The following is a 23980-nucleotide window of genomic DNA, read 5'->3' on the forward strand; positions in this document are numbered from 1 at the left end:
TTGTTTCTGTTTCATTTATTTCTGCTCTGATCTTTATGATTTCTTTCCTTCTGCTAACTTTGGGTTTTGTTTGTTCTTCTTTCTCTATTTCCTTTAGGTATAAGGTTCAATTGTGTATTTGAGATTTTTCTTGTTTCTTGAGGTAGGCTTGTATAGCTACAAACTTCCCTTTTAGAACTGCTTTTGCTGTATCCCATAGGTTTTGGATCATCGTGTTTTCGTTGTCATTTGTCTCTAGGGTTTTTTGATCTCCTCTTTGATTTCTTCAGTGATCTCTTCATTATTTAGTAATGTATTGTTTCGCCTCCATGTGTTTGTGTTTTTTACATTTTTTCCCCCTGTAATTGATTTGTAATCTGATAGCATTGTGATCAGAAAAGATGTTTGATATGATTTCAATGTTCTTGAATTTACTGAGGCTTGATCTGTGATCCACGGCGTGATCTATCCTGGAGAATGTTCCATGCACACTTCAGAAGAAAGTGTAATCTGCTGTTTTTGGATGGAATGTCCTATAAATATCAATTAAATCTGCATTTAATCCATTCACGTTTAAGGTAATTATCGATATGTATGTTCCTATGACCATTTTCTTAATTTTTACGGGTTTGTTTTTGTAGGTCCTTTTTTGTCTTGTGTTTCCCACTTAGAGAGGTTCCTTTAGCATTTGTTGTAGAGCTGGTTTGGTGGTGCTGAACTCTCTTAGCTTTTGCCTGTCTGTAAAGCTTTTGATTTCTCCGTCGAATCTGACTGAGATCCTTGCCAGGTAGAGTAATCTTGGTTGTAGGTTCTTCCTTTTCATCACTTTAAGTGTATCATGCCACTCCCTTCTGGCTTGTAGAGTTTCTGCTGAGAAATCAGCTGTTAACCTTATGAGAGTTCCCTCGTATGTTACTTGTCATTTTTCCCTTGCTGCTTTCAATAGTTTCTTGTGTCTTTAATTTTTGCCAGTTTGAATACTATGTGTCTCGGCATGTTTCTCCTTGGGTTTATCCTGTTGGGACTCTCTGTGCTTCCTGGACTTGGGTGGCTATTTCATTTCCCATGTTAGGGAAGTTTCCGACTATAATCTCTTCAGATATTTTCTCTGGTCCTTTCTCTCTCTCTTCTCCTTCTGGGACCTCTATAATGAGAATGTTGTTGCATTTAATTTTGTCCCAGAGGGCTCTTAGGCTGTCTTCATTCTTTTCATTCTTTTTTCTTTATTCTGTTCCGCAGCAGTGAATTCCACCATTCTGTCTTCCAGGTCACTTATCTGTTCTTCTCCCTCAGTTATTGTGCTATTGATTCCTTCTAGTGTATTTTTCATTTCAGTTATTGTATGTTCATCTCTGTTTTGTTTGTTCTTTAATTTTTCTAGGTGTTTGTTAAACATTTCTTGCATCTTCTCGTTCTTTGCCTCCATTCTTTTTCCAAGGTCCTGGAACATCTTCACTATCATTATTCTGAATTCTTTTTCTGGAAGCTTTCCTATCTCCACTTCATTTAGTTGTTTATCTGGGGTTTTATCTTGTTCCTCTATCTGGTACATAGCCCTCTGCCTTTTCATCTTGTCTATGTTTCTGTGAGTGTAGTTTTTGTTCCACAGGCTGCAGGATTGTAGTTCTTCTTGCTTCTGCTGTCTGCCCTGTGATGGATGGGGCTATCTAAGAGGCTTGTGCAAGTTTCCTCATGGGAGGGACTGGTGTTGGGTAGAGCTGGCTGTTGCTCTGGTGCCCAGAGCTCAGTAGAACTTTAATCCGCTTGTCTGCTAATGGGTGGGGCTGGGTTCCCTCCCTGTTGGTTTTTTGGCCTGAGGCAACCCAGCACTGGAGCCTACCGGGCTCTTTGGTGGGGCTAATGGTGGACTCTGGGAGGGCTCACTCCAAGGAGTACTTCCCAGAACTTCTGCTGCCAGTGTCCTTGTCCTCATGGTGAGACACAGCCTCCCCCCGACCTCTGCAGGAGACCCTCCAACACTAGCAGGTAGGTCTGGTTCAGTCTCCTATGGGGTCACTGCTCCTTCCCCTGGGTGCTGATGCACAAACTACTTTGTGTGTGCCCTCCGAGAATGGAGTCTCTGTTTACCCCAGTCCTGTCAAAGTTCTGCAATCATATCCCACTAGCCTTAAAGTGTGATTCTCTAGGAATTCCTCCTCCCGTTGCCAGACCCCCAGGTTGGGAAGCCTGACGTGGGGCTCAGAACCTTCACTCCAGTGGGTGGACTTCTGTGGTATAAGTGTTCTCCAGTTTTTGAGTCACCCACCCAGCTGTTATGTGATTTGATTTTATTGTGACTGCACCCCTCCTACCGTCTCATTGTGGCTTCTCCTTTGTCTTTGGATGTGGGGTATCTTTTTTGGTGAGTTCCAGTGTCTTCCTGTCGATGCTTGTTCAGCAGTTAGTTGTGATTCCGGTGCTCTCCTGCAAGCCAATCTTTTTATCGGGTTTCTGTTTCTCTGTAGTAGCCTAATCGCAAGGCCTTGCTTTTGGACTGCCATTTTGAAAACATATGCCATTCATCACAAATAATCACATTTCAAATACTGATGCAAGAGATGCATAAAATTGATGTATAACATGTTGAAATATTTAGGGAGACGTTTGCTGATATATGCAACTTTCTTTGAAATGCATCAAAAAAACAAGATGGATTGACGGATGGGGGTGTGGACAAGTGAGTATAGATAAAAAGCCAACTGTGGAATCTGGGTGGTGGATATGCACATAGCCATTGTAAAATATTTTCAATTTCATTATATGTTAGAAAATTTTCATAATAAAATGTTGGGGAAAATGTTTATTTGTATTTTGGAATGTCTATTGATTTTTTTCATTATTAAAAGATAAGCCTGTAAAATATTCAGTTGCCTGTTATATCATACTTTATATTATAAGTGAAAAAGACATACCACTGATTCCATATCATGAAGTGTTATTGGCTTCTGCAGCATCATCTTGTAAAATGGGCGGATGAAAAAGCCTTGTAAAAAATCAAATATATTCAAAATGATTATCAAGTGAAAGAAATCAGATAATTACATAAAAAAAAAGTTTTATGCTTAATACTAACCATCCAACAGTTTGCCATGATAAACTGCCATCCCAGCTACCCGGCCAATAAACTTGAAGTAAGAGAGGTGATCTTCATTACACAATCCAGAGTTGGGATTTATCTGTAGGGTATAATTATCCCTGTAAAGATAACCACATTTAAATGTTCCTTTCTATATTTCATACAAAAATTTTAATATGACAAATAACTGTAAATCGTCTCCCTTTTTCAGAGTTGTTTACCTCTGTTAGAACCATATTACACCATTGGATTTAATGGTTTTAAAAATAGTCATTTTGATCAAAAGGTGGAAACAATCCAAAATGTTACTGAAAGATAAATGGATAAACAAAATGTGGTGTATACACATAACAGGATATTATATAGCCTTCAAAATGAAGGAAATTCTACCACATGCTGCTACATGGACAAAACCTTGAAGACGTTATGCTAACGAAGTCAGTTACAAAAAGACAAATACTGTATGATTCTACTTATATGAGGTACTGAGAACAGTCAAATTCATAGAGACAGAAAGTAGAATGGTTAATGCCAGGGAATGGGGGAGATAGTGTTTAAAGGGAACAGAGTTTCAGTTTGGGGAGATGAAAAATTTCTGCAGATGGATGGTGGTGATGGTTATACAACAATGAATGTATTTGTACTTAATGCCACTGAACCATATACTTAAAATGATAAAAATGGTAAATTTTATGTTATGTATATTTCACCACAATGTAAAAAAATTATTTCTGAAACAACATTAGTTACGGTCTCCCTTTTCTGACACTTTGTGATGTACATTTTCCTTGCATCATACTCTGCTACTTTCAAAACAGTGATTTTTTTTTTCTGTATACAGTCATTGTAAAGGTACTTACGTAGCAGAATATTCAAACAACCCATAATAAGGGTTAAACATTTCCTTCGAAATCAGAAAGAACCATTCTCTGGCGACTCCTCCATAATCTAGTCCCTTTTCGCCATCAAACTCAATCCACAGTCTAGCCTTGAGGAAGTCTGCTCTCTTGACCCCCATAATTCTCCTGTAAGAGTCCTCAAGGACAGTTGCACGGCGAAGTTTCATTTCAAATTTGTTTGGAATGTCATTCTGAAAACCCAGAAAAGAGAGACTAATGGTTTAAATCAATTCAGCAAGATGACACATTTCTCTCATGAACTTTATAAAATTCATTGTATTCTACCCTGTGCCCAAGATCCTATTTCAGGGAAAACAGGACTAGGTATATTGTCTGTATTTCCTCCACAGTATGAAAGAACGCATGCATTTTCTCTAGTCACTTAATTACATAGACTTCTGATTTTCACATCTGAAGAAGCAGCTACTGATGGTGGTAATAAGGCTCACGTGAAGGCACTTCATGAACAGTCCTTTCTATCTTAAGATCCAATGAAGAAGACCATTCTGTGACCTGCAGTCAGTCTAGCCACTGCCTGCTACTTGTCTGCCTGTTGGCTCAGAGTTCTTCCCTGCCCTCCACTTTTCCTCCTTGGAGCCTGCCTGCTTCACTCAATAACAGGTGCTAACATTTACAGACCGTGCCAGTACTGTTCCCGGCATTTTAATGGGTTAACTCATTTACTCCTCATAATAACACTATGAAGAAGCTACTCTTATTGTCTTCATTTTATGGGTGAAGAAACTAAAGATACAAGTTAAGAAAGTCTTAGCTCCTGAGTCTCTGTTCTTAGTGAATGAGCTCCGTTGCCTCACTCATCTTTTGTACATACTTTGCTTATATGACAAATGTAGATAACTATGCTCTTAGGCAGACCTTGTTGTAAATTACATAGAAATATATCTGAATATTTTATTCTTGAGTGCTTTGTGTGCAACGTTCAAGTGGAAACCATGAAAAGAAAACATACTATAAATATTCTGTCACTTCAAAAAGAGGGTTAGCTCTAAGGGAAAAAAAATCAATTTCACTATCAATATATTTAAGAAAAGTGGAAAGCCCTATAGAAACATAATAATACAAGCAGTTTATATAAGCGATATAAGCATAACATAATCAGTTTCCTCTGCTGCTTATGCAATTTCAAAAAGTGGTAAGATTGGAGAAAAGGAATTTTAGAATTTTAGGCACTAGGCAAACAGTGCAGGTGACTCAGCAAGCATTTACTGAAGGCCCGCTCTGGGCCAGGCCCATGCTAGGTATGTATCGCAGTGGGGCCAGAGATGGGAGGAAAAGGGTATAAAAACAGGGCATAAGATGTGGTCACTTTCTCAAGGAGTTTATAATTTGGTGTGTGTGTGAGAAACAAATGTAAATGTTACTAATTCTGAGATTTAAGAGTAGGAAAATTGCTAAACATAGAAACAGAAGCAAAGTTCTGTGGGCAAAAAGACTGAGCTATTAACTGCAAGTGAGACAATCAAGAAGGCTTCAAGAGGGGGAGAGAGGGACTGCAGAACAGCATGCAGGAGAGGTCTAAGCCATTTGACAGCTGGACGGTCCAGAAGGAGGAGGGGAGGGATTAGAGTGCAAGAAGGTACAGCAGCAGTCTGAGACCACAGTGTAGACAGCGTGAAGGCTGACCAGGAAGAGCTGTTGAGCAGGAAGCCACAGGATCGGACTGGTGGGTTCTCAGAGGCTGATGGCGTCGAGTGTAAAGGGTGTTTTTAAGGAGAGACAAGAGGCATGCTGGTCAGGGAAAGACCCCTGAAACAGACGGTGTGAGAGAAGACGCATGGACCATGTGAGTGAGTGGTGGAAACGAAGAGAGGGCTGAAGGAGAAATTTCCACGTCTGAGCTGAGTGGTGGACCATGCATGGGTTCTAGAGTCAGGGGACCCTGTGTTCAAGTCCCGGCTTCACGTCACACATCTTTTCGAAGGCTTAATTTCCTCACCTATAAAATAGGGACAATAACAATATTGACCCTCAGGAAGCTGTTTCAGGACTTACGAGGATAACGCATTTCTTGCGCTGACACGATACCAGGCATGCAGTGATCTCAGTAATGATCAGCCACCCTTATTCCTAACTAATGAGATGTTAAGGATGAGGCAGAAGAAAAGGTTAAAGACAGCTCAAAGCTTTGGAGCACTGATTTAGATATTTTCATCTCCATCTTGCTCTTTTGCTGTGATGTGTCCATATAGGGATTTTATTTTTTAAATCCTGCTTGGGACATTTTGTTAAACTGAGGATTCAGATTCTCAGCCTCTTCCTCAGGCTCTCCAATCTCTCTTTCTGGAACAGCTTCATGCTTCTTAAGCTTTCTTTCATAATTTTAATCTTTTTATATATCTTTGTTGCATTCTGGGTAATTTCTTCTCTTAATCACCTATCTGATATGGCAGGTGGCTTAAGAGCATGGACTCTGGCACTAGACCACTTGGTTTGTTTCTGGCTTTGCCACTAATAACCATGGAACTTGATCACATTGCATAATTTCTCTGAGCCTCAGTTTCCTCAGATCTAAAATGTGATAATAATAGTCCCTTCCTTATAGAGTTATTGTAGAGATTACACGTAGATAATACATGTAACTTGTTAAGAAAAATTCCTGGTATGTAGTGAAAGCTCAATAAATATTACTGCTTTCATTATGGTTTTTGTGTTCTGTGACCTGTTGCCTCATCAACCATTAGATACTGTAACATGCTTATAAGTGTTCAGACTGGCAAATGGAGAAGCTAGTGCTTCTATTCCACCAGTACATTGTCATTAAGAATGAAAATATTTACCAGACAAGTAACTCAAAATAGACTTAAAATCCCAAATAATTTTAAGAAGTAGAAAACAAATTTCCAGAGTGATTTTAACATAAAATTATTATTGAAAATGAGTTTAAAACATTGATGACATTTTAGGGCTTTATTCAGGCATAAAATATTTGCACTAAAAAACTATCATATTTCATTTTTTTGTTAAATTTAAGATGAGAAAATCTGTGGAAGGAGACCCACCATCTTGAATCTGGAAAAGCAGCCTTCAGGCTTGGAAGGCAAGTAAGTGTAACCCAATATAGCCACCTAGTGGCAGTACTCCTAAACTGCAGGGCAAGGGGAAAAAAAAGAGCAAATTAGAAAGGCATTAAAAAATGGTCATCACCTTCACAGATATAGAGAACAAATTAGTGGCTACCAGGGGGAGAGGGAAGGGGGGAGGGGCAATACAGAGTTGGGGGGAAGGGTTATTATGGAGTTAAATGAAATCGTGTGTGTGAAACCTTTGAAAACTAAAGCACTATGGAATTTAAAGAATCTTTCAATCAATTTTAAAAAGTTACTAAAAAAAAATAGTCGTCACCAACAGAAATGAAATAGATGGGCAGATGAGTTTAGTTACAAACATAATTAATTTGTGGTGAGATGGAAAAGAGAGTAGTGAACATTTCTGATAAGCAGGAGACAGGCAATAAGAGAACTGCTCCAGCCACAGCTGTACTGTCAAATTATGCAGAGATATATTATATTTGAAGCTGTAAATAACGAATGACTAACACTGGAAAACAATAGTCAAAGCAGAAGAGGAATCCAGAGAGTCCTCCTACACAATTAAGTCCAGGCCTGGGGATAATCTCCTGAGCTACTCTTGCTTAGTTTCTACAAAACCCAAACCCCACAAACCCACGAGGAAACCAGGTTAGAGTTCTTTAAAAGCACACTTCTAATACTCTTTTTCTATAGTGCAAGGGATATTGAAAAATAAAGACATAAAATAACTGTGGTCTCTAATCATATATTACAGGTACTCAAAAAATACACATCCGTTCCCTAAAAGAAACTATTCAAAGTTGTTAATATATAGAATAAATTCTCTGTTACTTTTTAAAATGCATTTCCCCTGCTTTCAGTCTATATGACAATCATTCCTGAGAACTCGTTATAAGTATCACTAACCTGCTTCTTCAACTTTCTTCGGAAGAACTCATACTTTCTTTTGTAATCCCTGGAGTAGGGCACTGCCTTGAGTTGAAAATTTTGGAAAAATAAAGAAGGTTTAAGTTGTTTCATTCTGGAACAATTTTAAAAACTCCCCTCTGGGTATTTGATGAACATAAGTTAAAGGCATTAAAAGAGAATATTTGAAAAGTAAAGTTTAATTCTAAGAAAAACCATATATACAATTTAAAAATTTTTAATTTCTCTGTTTAAGATAAAATTGTATTCAGCAATTCCTATGGCTGTAATTTTCATCATGCAATACTTGTGAAATGCAACACGCCAGAAACAGGAAGTGTCTTCCAAGTAGAGAAATATTAGAAATGAAAATTTCCATTTCTAAAGAGGCTTTCAAAGTGATTTCTTCATTAAAGGAACAATTTGAAATATATACTTTTTGCTTGAACTCTGAGGAGTTGCCTTTTTTATCCATTACTTTAAAAGACTAAACATGGTGTCAGAAGAGTAATCTACAAGAACTGTACCTTCAATTTTACTTATTTTTGTGAATTAGGAAACAGTTAAAATCTGAAAAACTAAAGTTGGAAAAAGAAGCTATATAAAAGAGGAAAATGATTTTCCTATCGTTAATCTGACTCAAGAGTAGTGTAAACATCATACATGGTAATAATTGTACTTAAATGTGAGTACGTCTTATATACCAGTATTTACAACGATTTCAACCAAAAAGCTCAAGTCATGACCCTGAGTTGATAGGGTGCTCTCTGCTTCCTCACCAGATACACTCTTGGCTCCTTTGATCTGCTGAGGATCGCCAGCCTTCTTCTTCAGACAAGTACCAGCCTGGGCGCGGCAGACCACTGCCTTAGTATTTGACTATCTGGCTCACTGGTCTCACAAGGCTGCCGCGCAGAGTAAGGATAATGACTTTATATGCTCTTTTCAAATAACTGAGACCTGGTGTATGGGCGGTGGGGAGAGGGGAGATCTGCAAATGTGCTTTCCTCTCAACACCTTTAGTGCTATGTCCTTGATCAAACACCCTTGAAGAGACTGGTAAGGGGACAACCCCATCAGAGGATCCTGATACAAAGAGACTTACTGGTCCAGTAATTGCTACATTCTGCAACCGAGGATCTTCCCATTGCGTTCTTTTTATATCTGAAGAGAGAAAAAAAGATGTTCTCCATCCTCATGCACAAAATTCGATACTGCAAAAGATAATGTAATGAAAATAATCACATTGCACATACTGTGATTTATGTAGAAGATTCTTCCATCGGTGTGAGTTCTTTCTTCCCATCCTGGCTATGATGAAGAATATATTTCAATTATGTTAGGAAACGGTTTTCGATGTATGGGCAGAGAAATAGATTTGGTTATATGGTTGGTTTAATTTGCATATTCCATTCTTAGTAGAAGACATCAACACTTCAACAATAATATTAATTATAGTTGTTAAAGAACTACTATATTCCAAAATACAAATGTTTGAGATAGCCAAGTTAGATGGGTAGCAGTTCTAGAAACTTACAGGTAAAGGCCCCAGGTCATTGGAAGAATCAAGTGATGTCTTTCCTCTCACATGAGCTGGAATTTTCAGTCTTGGATCTTCCTTTTTTGGTAGAGTAAATAAAGAAAACAGTACACACAGACAAACTTTAAAATCATGAAAGTCAATCTGTTACTATGTTTTCTAATATCAATGGATATCACTTTTATTTCTTTTGCTTACTCTGTGAAATAATAGGTTCTCATCTAAAATCTATCACTCACAGGCTACAATATTCAGTTCTCAGATCTCATCACTACCTCTTTCACAGAAACCATTTGGAGTATTTTGCCCACTCTTTATGGATTGTGTCACTACCTAGGGCTCTTCTCTAAATAAAAACTGGTGTAAGAGTGGGACATAAAACTGGAGCACATGTTATTTCTGAGGCCCTGAACATGCTTTTAGGCACCTAGCTGCTAAGGTGTTAATTTATTAATATTTTTGAATGATAGGAAGGTAAGCGCAAAAAGGTTATTAAAGGCAATTCAAATTGTTGAAAGAAAGAACAAAATTTAATTTATTTGGATTTATTGATGTATATTATAATTTTCATATTATTTTCTTAAACCATTTATTGTATAATTTTAGTTTTATTTAGGTATATTGGTGTTTTAAACAAATTTATTAATCAAAATCTCTTCATCTGATGCTGATTTTCAGTAATTTTTCAATTAGTGGTGAACCAACTGCTCAACAACTTTAAGCCTTATCTTAAAATAAAAATACCTATTCTACCTAGTCTCATAAGTTTTTTTGGGTACTATGAGATATGGATTCAAAAGTACTTTGGAACTATAAGCCTCATAAAAAGAGAAAGGATTATGACTAAATATCTTCCTCAGTATTCATGGCTAGTGAGCTAAAAACTGCAAACATGGTAATTCCCTGGCAGTCCAGTGGTTAGGACTCCACACTTCCACTGCAGGGGGCGTGGGTTCGATCCCTGGTTGGGGAACTCAGATCCCACAAGCTGCACAGTGTGACCAAAAAAACACACACACACAAAGACAAACAAAAAAACCAAAAAAACCCCAAAACTGCAAACAGGAAGTAAATCTATCTCCATGACAATCCCCCCAAATATTAAAAATAGACATAAACATATTGAATAGAAATAATCTTATTAAGAATTCAACATATCTCTAAATGAGGACTAGGAAATGTAGGGTATATTAATGTATAATTAAAGATTATCAAGAACTACACATGAGAGACTATTACTGTTGTTATAAATTTAAACTGGAGAGCACTGAAGTTACCCAGGTGGTGGTTTTGGTGTTGTGGTCAATGAAGAAAGGCCTCCCGTTTGGTGCATGCCGGACTTCCCAGCCTTTGGGAAGGAATCCTTGCTCCACTTCAGATGGCTGGGTCACCTGCTGTGCTACGTCACTCGTGGGGGCCTGTGGGTGAGGGCCTGCAGAAGAACCCTGGCTTGACGGCAGCTGACTGGTCTCCACTGTGGCCTAGCACGTTAATTCAATCGTGTTGCAGTGTTTATAGAGAACACACAAATAACTGTGGTTAAAAAGGTAACTTAACTTGCAAACAGCACACACAATTATAAATAGGCCTAAAGATTGGAGGCTCATTTTTCCAATACAGTGTTTTGTCAAAGTTTGTTTTTAAAATAATTTATAATTTCTCAGCTGACTCTTGAGCAGTAAGAATGCTGGTTAACCATCAGTCTGTTAACCCTAGTTGCAAGGGAAGCTGCAGTGCCAAGTGGAGAAGGTTGTCTTTGCTCACCCAGAAGACTCATATAGAGTGGGAATTTCCCATACACACAAAGTGGGTTCAAATGCTGGGAAGACAAAATGAATGACAAACATATACTACAGAAATGCATACCTGAAATGTAATATATTCATGTGATGAAATATAAGGCAGTAGTTAAAAGAAATACACTGGATTTATATATAAAACAACATGATAGGGTTTTAAAACAATGGTGAGCAAAAAAATATTTAGAATTATATAACACATCTTTGCAAAACTTGACACATGGACATAAATAACGTTTTGCATTGTTTAGCTCTCTATTAAGTACATAAAATAGGCAGGAAGAATCCCCAACAAGCTCACGATGGTACTTCCCTCTGGGTAGTGGGGTCAAGTGCTTGGCTAAAAGGAATTTAGTTTTATCTGTAAGATTTTATTTTAAAAAAGAAAATGTCTAGAAACATATATGGCGATTTGTTAATGGCGGTAAATTCAGGGTGTTAAGAAAATCGGTATTTACTATATTATTCTCTGTACTTTTCAGTTTTAAAAAATTTCTCAATAAGAGACATGGTGATAAGACAAAATATTTTCCTAAATGCTTACAAGGAAATATTACAAATGGCACTCACTGTTGCCAAGGACAAAGTGTCATCATGACAAAGTTCTTTGATAGATACTAATCATCAAGATTATCTTTTAGCAAAATAATGATCTTAACCATTCAAATTACACAATTACCCAGTGGACCAAATCATTTACTTTGTCCTCCTATTCCCAACTGGACTTGTTTTACATAATAACAAGTGGTGATTCATGTATATTAGAGATCTGCAGGAAATGGCAGACAATTAGCACCAATATCAGAAAATAATTAGAAGCATCCAGCATGTACTACAAAGTGACATAATAGGTTCCACAGAAATATGATGGTTCAAATTATGTAAGAAAACACATTAATGGATAGATTGCTGGGTACCTGTAGAGTGGGCTTTATCCAGGTAGTAGTTCTGCAATTATGATCCACGTAATATGATCTTCCTCTTTCATCTTGTTTTTCTTCCCAACCTGGTGGCAATCCAGATGAAGTAGGCAAGAGCTAAGTGAAGAATAACAGAAGAATTAAATATTAATAAGAAAGAATCCTTTTTAAAAGGACCACATCCCTTTTTCACTGCTAGCTCTCTTTATTTTTACTTTTTTTAAGATTTTTTTTTTTGGATGTGGACCATTTTTATAGTCTTTATTGAATTTGTTACAATATTGCTTCTGTTTCATGTTTTGGTATTTTGGCTGTGAGGCATGTGGGATCTTAGCTCTTCGACCAGAGATTGAACCTGCACCCCTTGCATTGGAAGGCGAAGCCTTAACCACTGGACCGCCAGGGAAGCCCCACTGCTAGCTCTCCTTAAAATGAATCATGTTTTAAATCATATTTTAAAGTGTACAGCATTTCACTTAAAAAAAAAAACTCCAGTAGAACAGATAATAATGATGGGAATGATGACAACACTAAAAATCAACAACCACACACTAAGTGCTTTAACACAGATCATGCCATTTAACCTCCACACAAATCTTAATGAGGTAATTAAGAATACTGGCCCATTTTACTTAAGGATGAAACTGAAGCTTAGAAAATGGAAGCAATTTCCTACCAGATAACATTGCTAGTATGGAGCTGAGATTTGAACCCAGGTAGTCAAACTACAGATATGATCACCCATATGTGCCAAGTCAAAAGTTACCCCTGCTTTCTTTCTGTGAGGGCTGGGGACGTGCTGATTATTGTAGTTTATTACTAATGAACAAAAGAGGTCTAGTTTTCCAGGTTTACTTAAAATAGTCCAGGTCTGGCCTTCCTTTTGTCTTTTTTGTTTTTTTCATGAGCTTTAATTTTTTAAAAAAATTTTTTGGCCGTGCGGCATGTGGGATCTTAGCTCCCCGACCAGGGATCAAATCTACGCCCCCTGCACTGGAAATGCGGAGTCTTAACCACTGGACCGCCAGGGAAGTACCCCTTTTGTCTTAGAGATTAGACTCTTCAAGGTTTGGCCTGGTTCCAGTTTTATATGTGTCTTACATATAAAAACTATCACACTAGTCTGTTCACTAGATATACTGTTCCCTAGATGTACGCGGGTAGATGTACATTGCTGACAGTTATGATGAGCTGTGAGTCTACAAAATAATGGAATTCAAATTTGCCCAACTTTACAAATGTCCTACAACTGGTGAGTAGATAAATGGGATGTAGTAGACATATCTACACGATGGAATATCATGAGCTACTGAGACATGTAACAACATGGATAAACCTCAAAAACATCACATGAAGTGAAAGAGGCCAGATACATAAGACGGCATGCTGTATAATTCCACTTATATGAAATTTCTAGAAAAGGCAAAACTAGCAACAAAAGCAGATGAGTGTTCACCTGGGGCTGAGAGTAAGTATTAGGATTAAGAAAACTTTATGTGGCGATGGGAGAATCTCAAACTTGACTGTGGTGATATTTGCACAACTGCATAAATTTACTAAAACTCATTTATTTGTGTACTTAAAAATGGGTGGATTTTATGGCATGTAAATTATACCTTAAGAAAGCTGTAAACAAGCAACCAAACAAAACAGACCTCTAATCAATGTATTGAGAAGAAAAAGGCACGGAGATAGCTTTTCCAGTACATAAAATGTAAATCATCTCTAGATTCTATGGCTCATCTGGTGTACTTAAAATAGTTTCTCAGATGAGTGCCTGTCAGTCAATCAGAAATTCACCAGTTTCAATGCACAGAGGAAATGATGACGAGAGGCAGGAGAAATACCAGGGATCTCCTTAAGTGACTCCAGGCGAGTGGAGGTGGCCAGACACGGGGTAGTAAGTGAGAGGAAGGCTGGGGAGGGCAGTCTTGCCGTGGCATCCACCCTCTTGCTGATGGTCAATGGTGACTGGACCAACTGCACAGGTGGGTACCCCTTCCTTCCTCAGCACAGGGTCCATGTCCCTCTCTTGATGCAGGGCCACCTTTTTAGATAGATGAGCCACTCCTAGGTCGAGGACTTCTGGGTCTGTGCATTCCTTTGCTGGAACTCCCGTGAAAGCAAAAACAATCCCCACTTTTCAAAATTAATATACAGACTGCCATTCAAAATCACAAATGGTTGGTGGGAAAAAAGTGAGGCGGCCAGTCCAAGTGGGGAACTGGAACACTCACAGACCCAGAATGGGGAGAGAATTAGGACATGGAAACAGGCTATTTGGAAGAAAGAGCCCAGACAGAACGGAAGGTGGCAGCGGGGGGGTTGTCTGTGGGTGGCTAAGAGGGAGGGGAGGCTGAAAGGGCCGAGCCTGGGTGTTCACATTTGGTTTAAAAAATAAGCGGGGACCATCTGAGGAAGAGACAAACTCAAAGCAATGATGGTTGAGTCAGAAAGAGGATGGAGGCCATGACGTTGTTAGGTCTAAGCTCCAGTCCAGGTCATGGCTGGAGATGCTACTGAGGAGGCAGCAGACGGCTCCTCAGCGGGCTGATGAAGTCCATCCTGGCCGCCAAGCCTGCCGACACCAGGGCACACCTGCCTGAGGGACCGGCCCCTGACGCAGCTTCATGCACGGGGCGGAAAGAGCCGCAAGATGCCACGGGCCAGGCACAGAGCAGAGGCCACTGGAGACCACAGTCTCGATCTGTACGCAACACCTCCAGCCCACACAGTGCTTCACCTGCCAAGCCCAGACGCTACCCACCAGCACATGGGGACTTGGCTTTCTCATGATGGGAGAGACAGTTCTCCAGGTTTTGTCTTTAAAGGGCCTACCTATCCCATTTCCCCTCCCTCAACCTCATCCCCCAGAGCCCAGATGCTGTGCTGGATCGAACGTTCATGTTCAGTGTTCCAAAAAAAAAAAAGTTGCTGCGTCTTATATTTTTATTGAGGATTGAGGGGAGAGGCTAAAACTCACCACAGGAAGTGTAGGCTGTTCCTCAAAAGTATAGGCTTGTAAGCTGCCTCTTCTGCTGGAATGATTCTTAGAAAAGAAAAAAAAAAAAAAGAACGGTAATAACTTTAGGTCTCTGCTTTGTCTTTGAATGACAGATAAGGTAGCAGGGTGGGTATGATGGGGCAGAAGAAAAGACCCACCCCACCCACTCTCAGCCTCGCTCAACACCACGCCACCCCCGCCGATGCCTTCCACCTTCCAGCTCACACTTGTCCCTTGAGTCCTAGACTGTCTCCTGGACACTTTCTCTTGAAGGTCTAACAGAGAACCCTTTATTGTGTCCAAAACTGGATTCAGCTTTTCCCTGTCCACACACACTCAAACCTGTTCCTTCGCAGGTATTCCTCGTCTCAGTGGGCAGCAGGGGAGGCCAGCAGCTGCCCTAGGCAGACATCGGTCAGCCCCCGATTTCTCCCCTCCTGTCCCTTACAGCCGGGTCAGTTACCAGATACTACGCATTCTATTTCTTTACTAGCTCTCAAATACATTTCCCTTACACTTTTTTTTAAACTTCAAGTTTTCATCATTTATCACCTTGGCTATTACTGTGGCAACATCCTAACAGATGTGCTTGCTGCAAGTCTTACTTGCTTAAATCTACACTCCATACCCCGTGCTGCAGCCAGAGAGCGTTCTGCAGTGCAGATTTCATCACATCATTCTCTCACTCCGAGCCCTTCAAAGACTTACAGTCACTAGGATAAAATCTACAGCACAGAACACAATGTTAGTGAGCTTCCGGACCTGGCTCTTCCTGCTGGCTGCAGCCCTCCGATCTCACAACCCACCCTCTGGACATTCCAGATTACTTGTTTCCTGGAACTCGCATAATTTTTCTTTCCTTGTGCTTTTATATGCACGCTGTTGTTGCCATCTGAAATAGTTTAGTTCTGTTACTTAATGACATTAAAATTTATAATATATGTATAAAGTCAGAGGAGCCTCTGTAGGATTGTTTACAATAACGAAGAACTGTAAACAATCTAAAGTCCATCAAAGGAGACTGGAGAAATAGCTTAAGGGTTACTTGCACGAGGGAATGATGTTTGATTAGTTTGTTGCTGTTGGTTTTAAAAAGAGCACATCTATATTTACTGAGATGGTCCAATGTCTATGATACAGTATGTAAAAAAAGTAAGTTACCAGAAAGTGCGTACAAGATGATCTCAGGTTAAGAAAATGATATACAAATATGTCTGTGCATGCATGTTTATGAATATGTAGAAAATGTTTAAAACTATATATGCCAAACCATTAATGGCAATTGAGGGAGCACATATTAGAGGTAAAATGGAAGATTCAATTTTTACTTTCTAGACTTCACTACTGTTTCAATTTTTAACCATGACCATATAATACTTTAAAAATAATAAATTAATTTTTTTTGAATTAATATGCATATGGTATGAAATTCAAAAGGTACAAAAGATATATGCCCTGTTTACCCTGTTCCTCTCTTCAGAGCTGAGCAATGTTACCAAGTTTAGTTTAGTTTTCAAGAAATATGATACACATATTTATTCTCTGTCATTTAAGTAATTTTATAAACGGTAACGTACCAAACACACTGTTCGGTACCTTGGTGTTTTCCACTGAGCAATATCTCTTAGGGATTGTTCCATACAACATATACATTCAGAGACGCTTCATTCTTTTCAATGGTTGCATGGTATTTCATTGTATGGATGCCATCTTTTACTTTTTTTTTTTTTAACCATCTTTATTGGAGTATAGCTGCTCTACAATGGTGTGTTAGTTTCTGCTTTATAACAAAGTGAATCAGCTATACATATACATATATCCCCATATCTCCTCCCTCTTGAGTCTCCCTCCCACCCTCCCTATCCCACCCCTCTAGGTGGTCATAAAGCACCGAGCTGATCTCCCTGTTTTATAATTTAAAAAAATAATAATAACAGGAAGAAAGGGAATAGGATCTTACGTGATTTATCACCAGCAAATCAATATAGCTTATCCTTTAAGTCTTTGACCTTTCCCACTCCTCTGACAAAAAAATGAAATGAAATGGATGGAAGATAGCATAGACAGATGGAAGAAAGGAGGGAAAGGGAGCAGGCAGGCAGACCTGCTCTTGGATATTCACATAGGCGTTTACATAGAACTGTCTACATTGAAGCTTCTTAAGGGAGGTGCTAGAACAGAAGTCAGCAAACTTTTTCTGTTAAGGTCCAGATAGGAAATATTTTTTGGGGGCCAAACGGTCTCTGCTACAGCTACTCAACTGTGTCGAGCTAGTGTGAAAGCAGCCATAGGCAATACTTAAACAGATAGGTGGGCTGTATTCTGAAGATACTTTAACCAGCATATAACCTGCATGCAGTCAGCCCTCCATATTTACTAACTAATGAAAAGCAAGGAATTCCAACTGGAAATGACCACAGCATCCTCAGATGCCTCTTTGTCTTCCACTGAAAGGTCTCCCTTGATAAGATTAGAGAGCTAGCCACAAGGACCTCATCAGGGCAGTGTATGTTGGAATATTTGCTTCTGGACCCCACAGACAGCAATTTTTCAAGCAGTTGCTGGAGTGAGAAGGTCATCTATCTTCTTGTTTAGTCAAAGTACATCAGCTCTTATTCACATGTGTGTTGGTGACATGTGTGGTATAACTGAGAAGGAAAAAAGTAACGCTAAACACCCAGGACCCACCCTGGCATTCATCAGCATCATCAAGACAAAATCAACACTACTTTGTAATCATGCCTAAACACAGCAAAATGTGAATACTGTCCAAGCCACAAAATACCAATTATCTCGCTATCCTGGGAGATATAAGTGACTGCCGCTTTTTTGCTAAATATAGCTTTAGTCTCGATACAGATAAGATTTGAGATACCCAATCACAGAATAATCTCTGTTTCCTGACAGCATCCAATGCAGAGCAAAGTCCTGCTTCCTTAAACCCTCCTCAAAATTGACTAACATGAGCCTAAATCCTTTAAGTCTTTCCTAACATAATGCTACTGAGACACTCGTGGTGTGTTTTCCCCTTGCTGAAATGAGTAATCAACCCAACTTGTTCAATTACAGGTGTGTTCCTGGCAGCCTTTGGCTGGAGGGCACTGATTTATGTAATGGACATTTAGACTCCAATGATCATTTGGATTTTCCATGACTCTGCTTCATACTATTAGTGGGGATATTTGAAAACCACCGTGCTGTAAAGTACCAAAGTCCCTAACACATTATTATGTGTAACTTAAGACAATTTTTTTCTCATCACAAGAAAAAAAAAAAACCTGTGAAGTGTTGGATAGTAACTAAACTTATTGTGGTTATAATTTTGCAACATATATATAAAATCATTATGGTGTACATCTTAAACTAATACAATGTGTTATATCAACTGTATCTCAGTAAAACTGGAGGAAAAAAGATAACATTCAGTCTTTAGACACTGAATGGAATGATATATAATACAAAATCCTGAAGCTCTAACAAAATCTAAGACCATCTTACTGAGCTGGATACTGGCTGGCCAGTGGCTGAATTTCCATAAACAGTGAGTCTGGCATTCAATTCTTCTGCAAGATGAGTCTGGACATCCAAGTTATTTGATGGTGGAGATGAGGGGAAGGCCTGATGGCTGTACATGGTGGCTTCATCTTCTCTTATAACTTCCCAGTTCTACAATGAACAGAATAAGCTTAAGCCACACATACCTTAATCTACTGCTGTAACATATGTTTATCAACAAGAACGAGAAAATGATTTCTACCTCGGAAGACTCTCGGCTGTCAACACTTTCTGTTTCCTCAGATATCTGCCGCCTGGTGGTGAATGCACGCTGGGCTTGCAGTTGAATGTTACCATTCTCAGCATCTGTTAGGTTGTCCCTGTATTAGGAATGTAAAAGCCATCACCCACGTCTGAAGGGAGTTAAAGTAATAGTCAAAAATTCTGTTTTCATAAAAAAAACCCCCTATATTAGATCAGAATTTATTGTTCTGGGCCAAAGCCTGCTTCAAAATGCATAGATTAAGTCCTAGGCACAACGGTACCTGCAAGAGTACCTTATGGAGTTAAAGTTTTTGTGAAAATATGTAATGTGCCCAATATTTTCGTTCATCACTGTGCCTAGGATAATGTCTCCCATGTATGGGCACTCAAAAAGTATTTGTTGGGCTTCCCTGGTGGCGCAGTGGTTGGGAGTCTGCCTGCCGATGCAGGGGACACGGGTTCGTGCCCCGGTCTGGGAGGATCCCACATGCCACGGAGCGGCTGGGCCCGTGAGCTATGGCCGCTGAGCCTGTGCGTCCGGAGCCTGTGCTCCGCAATGGGAGAGGCCACAACAGTGAGACGCCCACGTACCGCAAAACAACAAAAAAAAAAGTATTTGTTGAATGAATACCTGAGTTTCAAAAATAATTTCATTATATTATTATTTCACCATGTTCTTACAAGAGTAAAATATAAAGTAGCTCTAGAAAGTTCTCAAAATACAAGCTTTAAGAGTTACACATACATCTTCATGAATCAGACAGTAACATTTTCCAGAACTGATCTTTAGCCAAGAGTAGAGTTTCCCATGTAGGAACGCAGAGGGCAGAAGGAAAGACAGTATAAGGACACTTTAATTAAAAACTTGAAGGAGTACAGATTAAATGGTATCTATCTGCTTTTGATCATATACAGTAATGGACCGCATCTGAAAAAGGACAGTAGTAAAGGCGTGTCTGAATCTAGGAAAGGTACGGTTAATCAGACTGAACACCCACTCCCCAGTCATTTCTTAGTTATACTGTTCTAGCTAGTTGTGTTTAATATAGCCAGACCATAAGATCTAGAATTTTGTATAGATATTTAATAACAAAATTATTGTTAATTTATTTAATGCCAGATAAGCCCAGGATAGTCAGAAGACCAGTTCTTACTGCACTGTTGCTGGAGAAAACATAGTGGTCCTAAGGGAATGCCTCACACTTTTTTCCTCCTAAATAGTTGATTTTTGCTGGCTGAAAACAACATCAACCACAGTGAAAAAAATGTGATTCTGCTCAAGTCAGGCTTGCCATAATACTGAGGTATACAACAGGAGGATGTTGCAGAAATTTATAGTGCTTTCAGTCTTGCAATCTGTACGCCATTCTACATAGATCGATGCCTCTGTGACACGAAGAACTTGGATCATTAATTTGCTTTGGAAGGATCTGAGAAGGGAAAATATCTATGAAAGTGCTTGGACTATATCAGATACAAAATACCAAAGCCAAAAATTAGAACATTAAGGAACAAATAAGAAAAATTTTATGTCTGTGTCAAAAAGTAGAAAACTAAAGAAAGACTTCATAAGGTTATAAGGAAGGATAAGTGGAAGGATATTTGATAATAAACATGAATAATGGAAGAATTTATAAATGTTATTTACAAACATACAGTCTTATGATAATAAAAGAAAAATGTCACTGAGGAAACATAAATCAGAATACCTCAAAGGCCATTCTGTCCTTGATTTGGGTACATTGGAAATTATGTACACATTGACCAGATTGGAAAATGGGTGTTTAACAAAAGACCTTATTATTGAGTCCTTTCAATTTTATAAATAATTTACACTTTAAAAATACTGTACTGTAGAAATTAACATCTCATTATATTTTAGTAACAAACTACAAAAAAATCTCCAAGATTTTCTAAATTAGTCTCAAGAGAAAAATGTTTCTTTTGTGGCTATAATTAAAAACAGAAATAACTGGAAATTTATTAAAATAAAGAAGCAATTAGAAGGGTGGTATTTGTGACTCAAATACTTTTTAATACTATCAAATCATTTTAAAAAAGAAGCATCCATGATAGCATTTTTAAAGCCCTGGGCCATAAAAATCCTAGCATTCTTGCAGTTTTTGGATCCCCATACTATTATGAATCCATTTGAGCCATTTGAGCCATGATTTCAAAATGAAAACTAGTGGTCCAAAAGTATTCAGATTACAAACATGAAAGACATCACATACTGAAGGGTTGGTCTTTTCCACTGTGTTCTTCTAGATTCATGGTTTACATAGTAGGTCCTTCCAAGAATATCCTGCCTCTCTTCCCATCCTGGAGGTAGAGGGGAAGGTTCTTGTTGCTGCTGCAAATGGCAAGCAGCATCTGGTTGGTCCAAAACCACCCAGCCAGGCTGAAAAACAGAATGGTAACAATTAAGTGTGTGCTTAATTTTTTTAACCTCATAAATTATGCTAGAGGAAGTTTTAAAAGAGATTTAGCACACCCAGTTCCAGAAACTATGCAAAGACAGAATTAGCACATTGTCAACTTTTAAGACCATAATAGGAATATCTTATGATAATGAAGATTTTTTTTTTTTGCAAAATGATAACATTTAAATTTTGCTTGAAAATAATTTTTTTGGAAAAAATTTAAAACATGTCTAATAGGAGAAAAAGGACACAGAAAAATTTCAAATAAACAAACAGCACTGGAAGGCACTAAGAAATTGAAAGGCATAGTTTAACCTTACTCTATTCTCTAACTTATAAGCAGGGATCATGTATTATTGGGCATTGTCTCTCCCACAGAGAAAGCACCTTGTTTATGGTGGAAATAAACAACTCTCTGAAACCTGAAAAAAAAAATCACTGGATGAAGGTCAAATATGTAGAGGCATGATAGGGAAGGGCAAATGATTTACAAATAATTGAGTGATGGAAAAGACATGATGATTCTCTGGTCTGACTTTTCTCTTTCTCCTCTGGACCATGGAAAGGCATTTTGGTCAGGTCATAAAACAGTCAAAGAAAGAAAGTTTTGTTTTGTTTTATTTATATGCTAGGAAGGCACTGGAAATTTCCTCTGAGACTAGCAAGGGGCAAACCTACAAAAACCCTTAGCTAGGGTAGTTATAGAGTAAGGAATTATTTGAAAAGGATAGTGAGGGTTACTGACATGCTTTTATACAAGAAGCCTCATAACAGAAAAGGCAGTCAGTAAAAGGTTCTGCTAAACATCAATATGGTTAGGAAGCATAAATACACTAGTGATGAAAACTTAAAAATTCTCCTAAAGGGACACAAAAGAAGACCTGAATGAATGAAGAGACATAATGTGATCTTGGCTAGGGAGATTTAATCTCAGAAAGGTGTCAATTCTCCCCAAGTTAATTTATAAAGTTGCCAAGATTCCAATAGAACTACATTATGGATTTTTTTTGAAAATAACAAGACAAGGCAATTTTCAAGTTCAAATAGAAATAAAAACAAGCAAGAATAATCAGCACAGTTCCCAAAAAGAAGAGTGAAGATTAACTTTATCAGATAAAACATACCACAAACCACAATAATGAATAGAATTGGAAAACTCAGAAAGAGAATCAAATTTATAGGAATTTAGTATATGATAAAGACATTTCACGTTTGTGGGAAGATAGGCAAATTACTTAGAAAAAAAGGAAAAAATTATCTGGGTTTCTACCTCATACCTTATAACCAGAATGTTACAGATTGAGCAATATTTAAAATGTTAAAAAGTAAAACCGAAATATATTAGAGCAAACCTGGGCATATTAAAAAAATATATTCTAAGAGTGGAGGAGTCATTAAGTACGACATCAAACCCGGAAGGCATAAAAGAGATTGAGTGATTTGATTACAACCCCCTAAATTTGTACATGGCAAAAACTACTAAATCGAAGTTTAAAAAAAAAAGGCAAACTGGGGAACATATTTGGTACCATAATAATAGGTAAAAAAATCATTTCCTTAATATATAGAGAGCCTTTTGTTCTAGACATTGGGGTTCTAGCACTGGAGGACTGTTGTGTGCCAGCCAGTTGACGGCTTAGAAGATGGAAGAGAATTCTTCTATGTTGGAAGGTGGGTTCTGAAGAGGAAGGGTCAAGGAGAAGAGCTGGGAAGAAAAGAAATGTTTTCTCGGAGAAAAGGATAGGGTTTCTGCAGCAAGTTTGGTCTCTTCTGGCTAGCTCCAGTGGGAAGGTTAGAGACTGAGGCAGAAAGGAAGGTGAGGGGTAGGAGAGAGGAAGACAGACAGATTTATTCTGGGAAAAGGAATCTGGATGGGAAGTAAAACAGACTCCTTTTCTTTCTTAGCCTATTTTCTTCTTTATATCTTCTTCTATGGGAACTGATATCTCGTTAATTTCTTTTCTTTCTTTTTTTTGCCCAAACTCCATTCTCTCTCCCTTCCCTCTAACCCCTTACTTTTTCTCTCCATCTATGTTTACCTTCCTTCTGTCTCTCCTTTCCTTTCCTTTAAATGATCATGATATAGGATCTATATATCTAAAAATTTGTCTTGTACATGTTAAGTCACATTTTACTTCTCTGGTCTCAATTTCAAAAGTGTTAGAGTTGAACTTTTATATTTCACTCTCTTGAAAAAAAAGACTAATTAAAAAAATATGGTCACTGATTATTTTTCTGCAGATTAATAAAATTTATTAATAAAAGGGTCCTCACTTCTACTGTGAGTGAAGGATTATAAAAATATTCAGAGCTTGGAAAATGGTACCAAAAAGATTTCTTTAAAATCTTCTTAAAGATTTCTCTCTTAAAGGTCTACTTATTGAATTTATGTTACCCAAGTAAACTTGTGAAGGGGAAAAAAACTAAGTAAGGGCCTGTTTTTAAAAAACCTGTTTCAGTTCCAGGAGGAAGTACAGTTACACATTTGAACATTGTTTAGAAAGAATGAGTTTTCATTTTCTGTAGAGAATGCCTCCCTATTAAACATGTATCAGCTAATATTCTTCACAAAATAATTTTCTAAGTATCAATGTATGTTACTTTATTACTAACCTCAAAGCTAAT

The 23980-nt window shown here is 38.2% G+C and overlaps 1 protein-coding gene across 6 annotated transcripts in view; it reads right to left on the reverse strand.

Moving 5' to 3' along the window:
* NEDD4 (NEDD4 E3 ubiquitin protein ligase) overlaps positions 1 to 23980 on the reverse strand; it is a 162926-nt gene that overhangs the window by 23360 nt on the left and 115586 nt on the right. For all 6 annotated transcript variants that reach the window (XR_003681642.2, XM_024128794.3, XM_055087965.1 and 3 more), the window contains 13 exons: positions 21167 to 21333; positions 18931 to 19048; positions 18672 to 18839; positions 15153 to 15218; positions 12167 to 12286; positions 10728 to 10931; positions 9448 to 9528; positions 9167 to 9221; positions 9016 to 9074; positions 7911 to 7976; positions 3916 to 4145; positions 3053 to 3174; positions 2892 to 2962 (listed from right to left, as the gene is read on the reverse strand). Coding sequence is in view for 5 of the 6 variants with exons in the window: in XM_024128794.3 (XP_023984562.1) it covers positions 2892 to 2962; positions 3053 to 3174; positions 3916 to 4145; positions 7911 to 7976; positions 9016 to 9074; positions 9167 to 9221; positions 9448 to 9528; positions 10728 to 10931; positions 12167 to 12286; positions 15153 to 15218; positions 18672 to 18839; positions 18931 to 19048; positions 21167 to 21333 (1527 nt within the window). In the remaining variant the exon portion in view is untranslated. The remainder of the gene's footprint in view (positions 1 to 2891; positions 2963 to 3052; positions 3175 to 3915; positions 4146 to 7910; positions 7977 to 9015; positions 9075 to 9166; positions 9222 to 9447; positions 9529 to 10727; positions 10932 to 12166; positions 12287 to 15152; positions 15219 to 18671; positions 18840 to 18930; positions 19049 to 21166; positions 21334 to 23980) is intronic.

Source organism: Physeter macrocephalus, chromosome 11, assembly GCF_002837175.3.
Source record: "Physeter macrocephalus isolate SW-GA chromosome 11, ASM283717v5, whole genome shotgun sequence".
Lineage (NCBI taxonomy): Eukaryota > Metazoa > Chordata > Mammalia > Artiodactyla > Physeteridae > Physeter > Physeter macrocephalus.